The sequence below is a fragment of the Lepisosteus oculatus genome, chromosome 11 (genome assembly GCF_040954835.1).
Source record: "Lepisosteus oculatus isolate fLepOcu1 chromosome 11, fLepOcu1.hap2, whole genome shotgun sequence".
In the NCBI taxonomy this organism is placed as follows: Eukaryota; Metazoa; Chordata; class Actinopteri; order Semionotiformes; family Lepisosteidae; genus Lepisosteus; species Lepisosteus oculatus.
The window spans coordinates 16,147,133-16,161,964 of NC_090706.1; the positions used below are offsets into that span (position 1 = coordinate 16,147,133).

The following is a 14,832-nucleotide window of genomic DNA, read 5'->3' on the forward strand; positions in this document are numbered from 1 at the left end:
ATTTACAAAGACTAAAAAATAAAATTTTAATTTCATAAGGATCAAATAACTTGTTGAAAATAGATAACATCTTGGGCTTATATCATTGTACAAAAAGTAATCCTTCTCTTATTGTTAAAAAAGCTTTGTTGGTAAGGTAGATCATTACAGTTTTAAAATAAGAGTTATATTCTTGTTTCTTTTAACATACTGTAATTGTCATACAGTAAAAAACAGAATTGTAAAGAAGGTGCCATCCATGGTTGTATGGAGTAATTATAAACATTACTCCCATTACAGCATAATGCTGATTAAAGTTAGCTATTTTTTATGGTTTAAGATGTACAGGGTCTTGAAGACAGGCTGAGCAATAAATGTATTTGATCCTACTGACCCTTATTCGCTAATGCAAGTGTAGACAATCCCATCCCCTGAGTGTTCTGCTACAGTACTTTATGGTTTGCATTTCATCTCCGAGTTTCAATACTTAACTGAACCCACGAAGCAGAAAAAATTCACCTACCTTTTCCCTGTCTTCATCAGGTGCTAACGGAAAGCTGACCCTAACACCCGCAGGGACTCTGGGAAACAGGGTTTTCTGTGTAAACCAGTAAACCAGCTGCTGGAGCAGGCAATTTGTTCCCTGCTGATGTTTGGGAGTTTGGATTCTGGATGTACATTTTTAAAATGGAGTGTTTTACATCGGAGTCTTTGGTCAGGGTCGGTCATGGTTTTCAAATTCTCCATGTTGTCAGGTCCCTGTGGCATTTTTTGTGGGGTGCATTAAAGAACGCACCTGTTTACCCCATGGCCAGCAGAATATTTGAAAAGTCCCCGGTTGCAATGGGCACTTCAGAAAGAGCTCCTGATTTTGGGAGCAATGCAGGTCTTTAAAACTGGCACAGGCTCTATATGTGGACGGTGTGCGCATGTAGAAAATGTTTTACGGACACAAAAGGAATCGATCAAGAAAATGTATACAAATTCCATGCAAAATTAAAGATGGCATTTCTTGAAGCCCCCGAGGGAGGCTGTGACAGACAGACAGACAGACAGACAGACAGACAGACAGACAGACAGACAGACAGACAGACAGACAGACAGACAGACAGACAGACAGACAGACAGACAGACGAGCAGGGACAGAGCCACAGCAGTGCAATATTCACTGATCTGCACTTGCCTGGCCTGAGACCTTCTCTCCACGGAGCTGAAGATGCTGAAAGGAAGAGGGGGTCAAGATCACAGAACAGCGAACGCCAACCCAGGCAGGCCCTAAAGAGAGACTGAGGTCTGACTGAGAGAGGAGAGCTGGCCACAGCTAATCCGTGTGACTCTCCCGATTCGCAGTGCTCTGTGATAAATAAGTCATTAAAAAAACACACACAATAACATGACAAGTGTGTTGAGGGAGGATGAGCGCATGTCCTTTCATATAAAGCTGAATTAGACACTGTAGTTCCAAAAGTAGACATGGGGGGTCTTATGTAGGTTAATGTAGAGAACACCAAAGAGAACAGAGGAAGCTCAGCAAAAAGAGACAGAAAAGAATCTGTGATCATTGGTATGTACTGTCGTCTCACCCACGTCTCTATGCAGTACACTTGCAGAAGTGTGGAAACCCACGTGTTCTAACTCCTGACACCAACAGGAAAGTCTTCACAGCTTTTTTGCTTCAGTGCAAAACTTGTTCTGCCTTTTCTATCATGGGTACAGCTTTCGGCCAGTCAGCCAAATGTGAAAAACTTAAATACCTCTTGCTGTAAAAAAGAAAGGATAGAGTCACATCAGGCAAAAGCTAAATGCATGATTAACCATCACAACCCAGTAGGAATGAAATGCAGGAGAAAAGTCAGCAGGGACTTTGTCTATGTAATGTTCTGGGAATGTTTGCACTACAGGCAGTAGTGTGGAGCAGCAGTAGCCTCGCAAGAGACATTTCTTTATACTTGATTTTAGTTGTGAGACAGTATCACTTGAACAGCCGAAAGCCTGGCTTCTTTCAGGAAACAGCTGGATGAGATCCTTGGATCAATTAACTACTAATGACCACAAAGGCCAGATGGGCCAAATGACCTCCTGTTGTTTGTAACCCTTTGGGTGTTTCTTGAAAGAGGCCATGGTATCAGCTTCAATGCATGACTGGGCAGCTTGTTCCACTCTCCCACAACGCTTTGATTAAAGATGAGCCTCACACATGTTCACAGTTTACTATTGCGGTATTGCAGTCACTGGCAAACCATGGGAGGGAAGCAAATATATCATGAAAATATACTGTTCACTGTAAATGTCCTGTGACAGGGTCCTGGCCATACTTGTAAGTGTGGTTTAAAGCTCTGATTTGCATCTAAACAGCATGGCAGTTCATAACTGTGCATGTACAGAAAGGACATTGCATGAGAAAGCCAGAGAGCCTGCTGCCAGTACATGTGATATCTGCTGGCTGTGCGGTCAGGCAGCTTGGTTTGACTTGGAGTGACAGGACTACACTGGCAAACCCCCCCACCATCTTCCTGAAAACTCGACAGAGGTCCTCACCCTCCTATGACAGTCCAGTTCCCCGGCTCCAACTCAACCAGCCCGGAAAAAAAAAGCACATCTCCCCCCCTGCCATCACCACCACTCCATCCCCGACCCATCCCCCCCCCTTCAAGCACAGCTCGAAAAAGCTATGTAAGATATGGAAAAATAGGTCATTTGTCACACATCTTGTCCTGGGGCAGGGGATAAATTATAAATGAAATGAAACAACCAGTGTCTGCAGAGCTAAACTGAACAGTGGGAGAGGAAGGCAAGGAGAAAGAGAAGGAGCGAGAGAGGGAACGTATTAAAGTGAAAGTATGGACGTGAGTAGAAGGGGTAGAAGTCTTTTAAAAAGAGGGCCAATTTAAATTCAAACAAACTTTCTGCATTATTATTATTGGGGTACAAGGCAGGATACACCCTGGATGGGACGTCAGTCCATCACAGGGCAGACAGGCGCAGTCACACCAGGGACAGTTAATCCCATACAGTAAGCCAATTAACCCACCACCAAAAAAAAACAGGCAAACATACAAACTCCATGCAGATAGCACCCATGGTCTGGAATTGAACCCAGAACCCTAGCACAGTGAGGCATCAATGCTAACAGCTGCACCAACATTTTTACTACAAAAAAGACACTAAACTGTTACTACAAAATCATAAAATTAATAACAAACCTAGAAGTATTACAAAAAGAGGCAGAGCCATTACATATTAAAATGAATGCATCCTAAAATAGTGGAAGACACAGTGAATGATAGTATCCCATAGCTGAATCTGTAATTGAATTCCCTGCTTGACTACCTGTGATGAAGTAGGTAGTCACGATCTACAAGAGCCAGGCATCCACATTCAGATGTGTTTGTGCTTGCTCCATGTTCTGCCTGGCATTTTATCTCCAGGGACACATCCTGTGTGTCAAGGCTGCTCATTTCTAATCCTCAGCATGGTTCTGCACTTCCCCGAGGTGTGTAATAATAGGTGCTGTCAATCATGTGTGCAGAAGGAGCGTGGACTGATTGACAGCAAGGGCCCATCTTGGCGCAAGTGCATGATGACTTGACAGCAGCGTGAGCAGTATGGCTGGCATGCAGGGATGCTCAAGAAGTATCACATCACATCGCTTTGAATGGTGGGTGTGAGCACTGGGCAGTCTTTCGCTCTTATTTCAGAGGTTGAAGATGACAAAAGAATAAGACTGCATCAAATCATGCAACCTTGGGTTCGTAAACCACCGACTTTTGTCTTTGAGTCAACTCTGGCAAATTAGTCAATCGGGATATTCTTGTGAATCTTCTGAGTGCAAATCAACCTTCAACTCCCTGGATCAAGAGGGCTTAGCAGTATATGGGCATCTGCTGATGATGCCGATCAACTGGACACAAGGGATCACTAATCAGCGAGTGCCATGGAGCTTGACTCTTCCCAAAGACACTACTCAACAGAGAGCTATGTGACACTGCCAAGAGTTTCCAACCAAATACTCTGAATGACTTCATATACTCTCCATTTAGCAGCTGGGTTATTATATCTCTTATCACATTGTAGGCATCAAAGTATGGTTAAAAAATGTAGGAAATCAGTGTAGTAAATTCCTGAAGGAACTGAACATTTTTACCATTTCGGTATTGAACAGACAGGACTACTCAAAGGCCGGGACAAAGTCAACCCACCGCATGTCTTCAGAATAAACAGCGAAACTGGAACCAGAAGACAACAGGAAACTATGTGGAAGTGCATTAAAAAACCAGGGCTTGCCCAGTTAATATTTGTCCTCCCAGTAGTGCAAAAACAACCCCTCTGAAAAACATTCAGAAACTGATATCACAAAGATGGACTCCACGGTGTCAGTTTACTACTGTTTTTGTGCTTGTAAGAAAATGTATTAATTTAGAATAATTACTAATTACAACTGCCAGAAGAACAAGGTAACAATGGCGAACCTGAAACAATGTTCTCTGTACTGGGACCTGCCCTTCTCAACTGGGGCAGACCCATCTTTTCTGTTGCAGTTCGAGTCCTGATTGGCTAAGGGGGCACAGGGCTTTTCCACCGCCTTTGTCTCACTGGGCAGCGATTTGTATTATACAACACCAAGGCCTGCAATTGGCTAGAAAGGGCAGCTCCCGTTCAAAGGCTACAATCCATTTATCACACAGGTGAACTTTGAGGATGGGACTAGATCAACAGCTTTGCTCTGAAACACACTTTTTGGAACAAATAAAAATGGTCCAGGCCACTTAAAGGCAAAAAACAATACATTTAGATAATTGTGAATGACCAAAGCTATTTGACGCTTAAAGTTAAGAAGAAAAAAGTAAGAAACATACACAATCCTGCTTTTCTTAAAGAAGTATGAATAAGATCTGAACCAAGAACAAGACAACTGAGAACTATAAAAATCCTAACGATCATCGGCGAACACTGCTTTTGAAATACACTTGAATAAACAGCCTGTGTACTGTGGCTCTACGAAAGCTTGGCCTACAGTGCAAACTGCAGCTGCTCCCTGTACACGAAGCATCAGACAGCTCCAGAAACTGAAAGCGCCTGCATCACAAACGCTCCTCTTAAGGCCCGTCGGTGCCGGCAGCCCGGTGCCGAAGTGAAATCCTTCTGCGCTGTTCTTCTGTTCTCAGAATGCAGGTGGAGTTCCATTCTGCGTGTTCCATTAACGGAGCATCTCTTGTGTTTTATGGGGTAGAGAGGGGGGCAGGAGGTGGGTGGGATTGGGGAGAAAAGGGGGTGTCTAGCCATGGGCTTTCACTGACTGCGATAGGAGGGAGCAGCCTCTAATGGCTGCGCTGTCACCGCACCCTCCTTGAGCCAGGAGCCAATCAGCCGGAGCCTTTCCCTGGCAGACGGACACATAAAAGAAGAATTGCATTGCAGTACAGACACACAAGCAGTAGAACCCTTTAAGGGAGCCTGGATTTCGACAGCGGGGAGCCAGCTATACAAAAACAGAAACACATTGATGCTACAGACTGACCAAAAAAAAAAGAATTAATCCACGTTAACATATATATATAAACACCCATCTAGGGGAGACCCACCACCGAGAGACGCACATTTCACTTCTTCTGCGATTGTCTCTTTGGAGAGCACAATTTTCCACATCCTGCTAAAGACGAAGGCCGCTCGGCGTCTTCGATTTTTCCTCTGCGGGATCTCTCTGGGTGTGAGAAACCGAACGGCGCCGCAGAGGACCAGGGCTGTCTGGAAGACCGTGTGGGGCTTGGCTCGGGATTTTTTTTTTCCTTCCCATTTTTTTTCCTTTTTTTTTTTACTCCCCCCCCCTCCCCTGTCAGAAAACAACAAAACAACAACCCCGACAACCTGCCTGAAAGAAGAACGCCGACCACAGCCACAACCGAGCGAACGCCTCACCACCTCGGCAACAGAAGGAGCTAAATTCCAACTTCCTTTGCACATTAAGAATGGTTACTGTACGTATCTCTCCTTTCTCTTCCCTCTCTCGCACTGCTAGAGCACAATTAGCCCTTTGCATGCATGTGGCTGAGATGTGTGATTATGGCAAATGGGTGGATTTGCATTTGTTGCAGTTTTGGTGATGGTCTGTACATACTGGATATGTACAATAGTACACAGCCATACGTCAGCAGCAAGCAAAATTATATTGGAACATGCTATGCATGTAGCACAGATGTTCTCAAATAGGTTTATTCCTCTGCACATTATGCAATGAACTAAGCTGTGGCATTTTGCAGGCTACAAAGACAGCACTGATTGGATTTAACGATTAAGCTGGGTGTAAGTAATCTGATATATACCAATGCAGCAGCGCTGGCTTGGGTCCTGCGAGCTTCCAGCGAGCGGTGACACCTTTATCTTAAGAATTTAACGCGGCTGGTTGCTTTTCTTGGGTGTTGTGTGTGTATGATCCGGCTTGGAACGGGACGTTGACAATTTCTAACAATATCTGTGTCATGTCATCCCTCCCCGACCTCTCCAGCTCGTCTTTTTCTGTGTTTATCGGTTATTGGTTTAATCATCTAAATATGCAGATTTTCCTTGAGTTTGAAAAGACAGGGGGTTGGGGATATGATCCTGATCTTCCCCACCTACGTGCGCTGCCAGAGGAGCCGTGGGAAAGCAGAAATGTCGAACGGTTTAATATGGCATCGGATGTAGCGGCGCTTCCGTGCTCTGGTACTGTACTGTAGCCGCGCTGTACTGTACGGCAGAGGCGGGGGGCAGCATCCATAAGAATGGCTTGGTCTTCGCTGGCTGCTTGTGCGGATGCCGGGGAATCTTGTGTTTTCCTTTTATTTACTGACAAAACGAGGTGCCCCGCAGCCTGCGCGAGCGCTCGGAGGCTGGGAAGGGGGTCGGGATGCGCCGCGGCAGCACGAGAGCGAGAGAAAGAGAGGAGAGAAGGCAGCGCGCGTGAGCGGGGCTCGAGGGGGAGGGGGGGGGGGGGGTGATGCGCGGGGAGAGAGCCAGAGCAAGAGCGACAGAGGAAAATTACGCTTCCTTGACTTTTGCACCGAATCCAAAGCAAGAAGAAATTCCTTAGGGTTCTAGTTGCGATGCGGCTGAGTAAATAGGCTGGAAATTTCAGAACGCTGTTAGGAGATGCCGGAGACGGGCACTTAGTCCCCTTCGTACCTACTGTACTTTGTGCGAAGCATCCACCCATACAGATGCTGTGTTGCGCTGATGTATTGAACATAGAAGTGCCTTTGAAGATTCTTGGTACACTCCGGGGGGAGAGGGCTCTGGACCCCATACACCAGGGGTTCGAGAAATAGAAATGTTCAGGGTCCCGCTGCTAACTGATGGAAAGAAACATTCTTTAGGCACAAAAGGCAGAACACCCCTGATGCTTTCACTTCTTCCCTGCGCTGGAAAGATCTGGGCGTGTCGGCACTGTCCTTGAGCTCCGGTACCTTTCGAGGACATAACGAGGGAGGCGCCTCTGGCGGTCAGTGAAACCGGATTGCAGGAGCGCTCTTGAGCCGCGGTCTCCTTCGTCAATTAATTAATGGGTGGACTGAGCTTTATTCTGTCAGCATGGAAAATAATTGAATCCTTTTGTCTGCTCCCGAGCCTGGCGGAAAACTCGTACAAAAGGCGTGCTATCGGCTAGAAACAAATGTCTAAGACGAACGTGTAAAGCTCTGTTTAAGACGGGTTGGGCGAGCGGGTAACGACATCGAAATATTCTTCTGTACTTAAACATGACCGCAGGCGAGAAACCCATAAAAACTCGTTTTTAATCCGCGGCTTTTTCAATTTTACAATTTTCAGCTGGATACCCAACACACCCGCTTATTTCTGTGATACAAAAATATTTTGATGTTATCAGACTGAGAACAGAGGCTGCAACCCCTGCACAGATTCTATATAAATATAAAAAAGGTTCTGCTGTTTCTCCATAGGCCTTAAGTGCGCTGAAATCCCACTGAACAATTCGATCTAATACTGCTGTATTCGAAAAACACGGTGTCTCTGAATAGTATATGTTTTGTTAACAAGTTACAGTTTAAGCTCCGACTGTCGCCTCCGTCCGGAGCTCGACTCCCCATCAATGAGGAAAAGAATAAACGCGTGTTTTACACACACCGTTTCATTTATCCGCAAGGCTCAGCGTTACAACGACAAAAAAACAAGCTACTGTATTTTGATTGTCCGAAATGACCTCTGTGCAGTCCCATTTAAAAACATGCTGTAACTGAACCGTAACAGCGTCACAAGGTGCGAGAAACAATCGGGCAATCCAAAGAAAATACCCCCCAAAAAATAAATAAATTGTTTAAAAATATCCCCCATCCTTCCTTTGAGCCTAATGAATGTGAAGCAAGGGTTTGCGGGGCGTTTCCAGTCGCACGGTTTAAACCACATCGCCTTTCAGTGACACAGTGACGAAGACCTTGACAGCGCGCTGCGGGGAAAGGCCTAGAGAGGCTCGCGCCCGGACAATGCAGAAAAGACTGGCCACGCGGTCCTAAAACAGCTGAGTCAGACCCCTCTGCCAGCACGGCGGTCACAGCCCAAGGACACGGGCACGCCACTTCTGCTAGATACAGCTGATTCATATTTATAAGGGCATTTATATCGGTGTACTGTGCTTTTTTTTTACATTAATGGGGATCTTTGGCGTGATGGTAATCGTGAGTGTATACGAAAAGGAATCCGTCAGCTGGGAACTGTACATCCACATGTAACATGTTGTGTAACATATACCATGTTTTATTAGTTCTCCTAAGAAGGAAAAGATGTAATCAGGTCCGATGTCCTATTGACGATTTCTACCAGAGCACCCGTGTATTTTGTTACGTAAGAAAAATATATTTCTTAAAAAGTGGAAACTACAAGGGGCGAAGGAGAGAAAATGGGCCGGTTACAAGCTAAAACATAAATCAATGTCCAGACTTTTACTAAATCTTATTATCACGTGCTAACAAAAACAATCAGACCCCATATTTTCTATTCATGAAATCTCCGAGCCTAAACATTATGATACATACATCCACATATAAGTGTATATACATAATATGCTGTAAATGCATAACGCATGCATTGAATGTTCACCCTCGAAGGAGATACGAGTTGCATGTATATCACACATTGCTTCTGACAAACAGCGTGTACAACCTAAAATTGGCAAACAGTTCTGTAAGGCCTGTTTCGTCAATCACGCATTTTAATTTTCGCATCGCGATTTATGCCGTGACAGGCGTTAATATTCACCTGTTCGTGAGCGAGAAAAGACGACTTGGACTTACATATAGACAGACTTTATAACATAAGTCTTAACAATATAAATAAGGCGAGAGAATTTTAATCGCGGCCGAGCAAAACTGGAGCCTTAAGGCTCTGCTCATAGCCCTGAGAAGAGTTTAAAAGACAACCGACATGGCACAATACGGAGAAGCGGCGTTTTTTATGTACATTTTGGATCCCTTGGTCAAATTTCTTTTGCGTCCAAACTACAATGGTAAAAAGGCTTTGTTGTCCTATGGGGGCTGGCTGGAGTGAATGGCGCACTATCTCGCTTTTCCAGCTACCAGTTATTCCCAGTGAGGGGGACCGAGCTGTTGCTTGTTCAGCTTGTCCTTGCCAGACGTGGCTGTGAAGACTAAGCCCATCCCTTCCTAAAATAATGCAAAATGAATAATACATTATAAATACAGTATTTCTGTCAACGTGTATCCGACTCCAAGCAGTACTTTTGTCAGTGATTTGTTTATCCGTACTGTAGCACTGCGAGCTGGTGATTAACGCCAGCGAGCCGCATCACCTCAATCAAGCCCAGGTCGCCAGTTAGCCGTTTACTGCCGTTTCATTAAAGTACGGAAGCATTTTTGCTGCACACCTCTTTAAAACGCATTCCTAGCCCTGCATTTGGTATCAACAACCTATAAATGTTCACCTTATTACACTGTTTTATTACTGCTAATTGCCAAATAAGACTGTGTTCTAATTAGCATTTATCTGATCTTTAATCTTTTATACATTAACGCGTTAAGGAACCATTAGTACCCCGAGACATTGATGAGCGAATCATGGCTACCACGTAATTAGAAATTCGTATAAAATATTACAGCCTGCCACTCTGCAAATTCGGAGCTATAGTCAAGGGCGTTTATTAGGCCAAGAGTTTTTTTTATTTATATATATACACAATTAGATGAAAATATTTAAGTAGAACATCGGCGCAGGAGACGAAAAAAATACGGCAGCGTGTCAATAACATAGCAGGTTTCGAAATACTGCGCTTGAAGATTGGCAGTTCTGTTGCACGACTGCTGATGTGTTTGGATTCCTGTTAAACTGCAGCGAAGATCTGGCTAATTTAATTTCGCCTCTGCTTCGTTTAATCTTATAATTATTTCTACTAAGGCTACTAGCTGATGCATTAGAGAGATAAACGGATTCTGTAAATCCCTGTTAGCAGTTTGTGCTCTTAATGTTTTAAAGCAAGCAGGGGCCAAGATACCGTGACAGCTAAGCGAGCACTGTTAGGCACGTACTCGCTCATCTTTCGGAAGAGCGTCCTGGTATTTGGGCTCTAGTTGTGACGCATTCGAATTGATTTCTGCCGGTTTTGAACAGTTTCTGTGCGAGTCCTCGCCAAGGTCATAACTTCACACCACCGGTGGTGGAAAGGTTTTTGGACAAGTCCACACAAGCCGGACGCAGAATGTGCGCGGAGCTCTGCTTGCGATGATGACCGCGGTCTCTAGGTCTTCAGCGCTTGTTCAGCGGGGGAGAGTGTCGGGACCCATGCACCGCCTTAGAAATTCAAATCGCTGTCTTTTTTTTTCTAATCTCGGCATTCTAGTTTAAACGTTTGCAGAGCGTCGGTCAGAATCGCTTGCTTTACATCCCAAATACCACGAAATACTATGGTACGCTAACTCCGTGATGGAAACCACAGCTTATACCAAACTGAAGAGCTTACTAACAGGCTAGTCTATGGTGGCAAAGTTTCACTAGCGGTTTCAGCAGACATAGCGGTGTTCTGGTTCTTCGGCCCATCTTGGCTTTTTCACCAGGCGAAGAAAAGGGCTAGTTCAATTACAACCCAGGAGTCCTGGTCCAGGAGAGGGCGGGGACGATGATCTTTAGTGTGTCCGCATGCGTTCACCGAGAGCCACGGAGAAGCGCAATGAGGATACAAAGCAAACAACGGCGCAGCGCACTTTTAAAATACTATATCAGGACATTTTTGGTGACAGCTAAAGTCAAATATTCTCCACATGACGAATCAGGATTCATCCCCAACTTTCGTGAATTCACTGTCATCATACACTTATTGTGTAACTGAAAATTGAAATATTGTGGTCTTGCCGTTTTCCATAATTTACAGCTCAAACCATTTCAGACCTTGTACTGTATATTAAACAAAAGTTCTACATAGATGACAAATCTGAACCAGTAGGCCAAGTCAAAGGTTTATACTTGTATAGATGTATTTGTTGCAGAACGTAAGCTTCCTTAAAGAGACAACAGAGACAATGTAATTCTACACTGTCAAGGCCAGCAAATAGCACAGATGTAAATACAGTATGCAAAACCTACTGATGAATTCCAAAAATAAATTTTCTTTTTGGGTCTAGGTCCATTTTACTTTTAATTTAAAGCCAGCAAGGTGTGTTTGTCCTGTGCTCAAAACCTTTAAAACCAGAACAAATAGCAACGTTTACGGCTTTATCGCAACAGATATAGACAGCACATTCAGAACATTCGAACGGTGACAAACGAGAGGAAGCCATTCAACACATCTAACCCATTTGGTAGTTAGCAACTAATTGATCCAGGGACGTCAACCAGCTGTTTTGTGGAAGAAACCAGGGTATCGGCATCAATATAATTGCTTTATACAGCATTATGTAATTGAAGCAGACGTAAATATGGTCCCGTCAGGTAGGCCACAAGCATCTTCTTTATGCATATAAATATGGCACATCTACTGTATACAAAAAGCCCCTTAAAACTTGAGCTTTACCATTCTGTCTTCAGCTCAAAATAATCTGCCCCATTTTCAGTACAAAAGGTTTTATTAAAAATGTTCCTGTCTTCACAGATAGCATTAGGTTTGCAGTAATAATAACTGTCCTTATTTTTATCATTCTGTGTGGGCTTAAGTGAAATATACCTGCAGTCAAGGAGGAATGCTGATAGAATAGAAACTAAAACAGTTCATGTTATCCTTGCAAGATTATTTCATTAAGACCTATAAATTTCCCAGTGTACCACACTGACCCACTTACACAAACAGGGACTCTGAACCAAGTGGGATTTTTTTGAAAGTTGAATTTGGTTGAATTAGATCTTATCTACAAACACAAATAAACACCTCAGGACCTCCTGTTTAAAATACAATATATTTTTTTGCTTTGAACAGGAATTCATGTTTTAGATAAATGCTCAGCTAATCATTGTTTTGAAAGGTGGGGGAAGACATTTAATTCCTTAATGGGTTTTTGGGCCTTAGATATGAATTTGCAATTAGAAGCAACTATTTTAAACAAAAATGTGGTAATAGGATGAATTAATCACAACATTCTTAAACATCCTATACTTTATGGTACATAAGACATACTGTGTTTTTACCAACATGTTAAACCACCATCCTGATATCCTGTGGTTTCTTGAAACAATAAGGGAAATAAACCTAGAGGCATTAATTCAATTAAAGCCTGTCTGTGGATGTCTGTTACTATGCTGTAGCTGAGAAACTGGTGCAGGATGACTGTCACACACGGGTAACCAGAAATGGCACACTCAGTCCCCACATTTCTGCAAAGTGTATGGAAAATGCTTCTGGCTAATGAGCATTGGATAAGCACAAGGCAGGATCTGAACTCTTATTTTAATACATAATATGAATACAGTCTAATTCATATAGATCATTTAAAGCTAAGAACATCACAATAAACAGGAAACATGACAGGATATGTGTAAAAGTATGGCTGTCATGCTGACAATCCAAAACTACACCTGGACACTTCCTGTCCTTCAGAGAACCTGCATTTCCCAAACAAGCGACTGAGATTTGTATTGTCTGAGAAACATCCTGAATCAACCTTGCTCGGGTTTGCAGCACTGCGCGATGCATCACCTCTTATAAATATCGTCTGCATCACACTCGGCCCAAATTCATAAATTTCCACATGACTAAGCTGTAGAGCAACATTACTTTAAAGACTCGGGCTAAGCCGTGCTTAGTCTTCAATTCTACTTCAGGGAACAAAAAGCAAATTAGTAATGCAACTGAAAATAGCATGTCATTAGCATATATAATTCCTCCTGCTTTACTCATAGCTTTTGGTCACTGACATCTACAAGTCTGGTTTAAATTTGCAACTTCAACCCACCCGGCAATTGAGAATACCAATAACACAGCATGGGACAGGGTGATATTTGTGTGTCAAGAAACGTCTTTCTTCTACCCAGCGGTAACTGGCCATCAGATATAAGCAGTCTAGGTAGTTATCTATCATTTATGGGAAGGAGAAAGAAAGGCATTTAACCTGGACAACGTCCAGCTCAGAACAGAAATCTTACGTTCATCAGATGTTTGGTAAGGAAATGCTGTGGTTCAGTTTTTTTGCTCTGTGCCTGGGAGCAATGATCTATTTACAACATAAAAAAAGAAAAAGCCTAGAAAAGAATCACTGGGCTGGAAAGCAGTGTAAACGGAAGCCAAATTCAGGGCCAGACTCACTTAAATTGCCGCTTGTCCTCAGAAACGGTGGAGCGAGGAGGCCAAGTTACGTCAAGTTCGATATTTGACTGTGCTTTAGAATGCCTGCTGGCGCCTATTAACACAACCCTTGCTTTCATTACTCAACAAGGGCCATCATAGGTTGAGACGTCTGCTTCAAGTGTTCCTGATAAAAATGATTTCTTCCCTTCTTAACTTTTTCCTGGTTTGCTCAAAGCCCAGGGCACGACTCTCATAGTGTTCCAAAGCCTGAAACCCCTATCCTTAATCCCAGCACCCATGCATGGAATTAAGGGAGAGAAAGGGTTAAGCTTTACAAAACAGCTGTGACAGCTGCCTCTCATTAGGAAAGGAAGTGATGGGACACGTTCAATCAAGACACCAAATAACAACAGGAGTGTAGTCGAACTACACTTTTTGCACTGTACTTATCACATACACGAGTGCACTGCAATAAATCTGTGGCCAATTTTGTCCTTGAAGCAAGTGCAATTAAGGGCTATTTGCATACAAGGAGAATGATATGGCTAAAGAGGACTCCAGAATCCAGACAGAAAAGATGAAAGGCTGCTCTTGTCTTTTCTCTCTCATTAAGCACCTGTCCTATTTCTGTTTCCAGTTCCACTACAATAGGGGGTGGATTATTACCTTAATAACTGTCCGACAACTGAAACGACCCTTACTGCCTCCGTGCCTGGTATCAAACTGCCATTTACCTGTGGAGAACACAGAGAAGCAGTACCTGCAGTGAACCATCAAACGTGCTGTTAACTTGGCAACCATTTAGGCCGTGCTGCTACAGGACTTTGAGTCTTCCAATGAGTTAAGAATCAAATTAATCCTGAATTGCTTAATTAACCCAGGTGCAGCAGATCACATCAATAATTAAGGATTAGCTGGAGCAAAGACTTGCAATGACATAGAATCCAGATGCCAAGGTTAAGTGCACTTAAATCCAGCAATTAGGCAAAAGTTTATGCAGCCCTTTAAACTGTTTAGTAGGTATTGTGTTTCACTTTGCTTATTTTAAAAAGTGTTCCTGCAGTTGTAAATTACACAGCTGGAATTATAGTGGATAATTATAATGGAAACTCTGTGCCCTACTAGCCACTACTAACAATCTCCTG

The 14,832-nt window shown here is 43.4% G+C and overlaps 1 protein-coding gene and 1 long non-coding RNA gene across 9 annotated transcripts in view; one reads left to right on the forward strand and one right to left on the reverse strand.

Moving 5' to 3' along the window:
- The window catches only part of LOC138241853 (uncharacterized), a 58,602-nt gene that overhangs the window by 36,141 nt on the left and 7,629 nt on the right, over positions 1-14,832 (reverse strand). The gene's annotated exons all lie outside the window — the stretch shown is intronic.
- Positions 5,379-14,832, forward strand: part of elavl3 (ELAV like neuron-specific RNA binding protein 3) — a 45,585-nt gene continuing 36,131 nt past the window's right edge. For 5 of the 8 annotated variants that reach the window (XM_015349146.2, XM_015349147.2, XM_006631485.3 and 2 more), the window contains exon 1: positions 5,381-5,954. In XM_015349146.2, coding sequence (XP_015204632.1) covers positions 5,946-5,954 — 9 coding nt within the window. In that variant the 5' untranslated portion in view covers positions 5,381-5,945. Of the gene's footprint in view, positions 5,955-14,832 lie in introns of all 8 variants that reach the window. The other 3 variants (XM_015349142.2, XM_015349145.2, XM_015349144.2) reach the window with 2 other exon arrangements.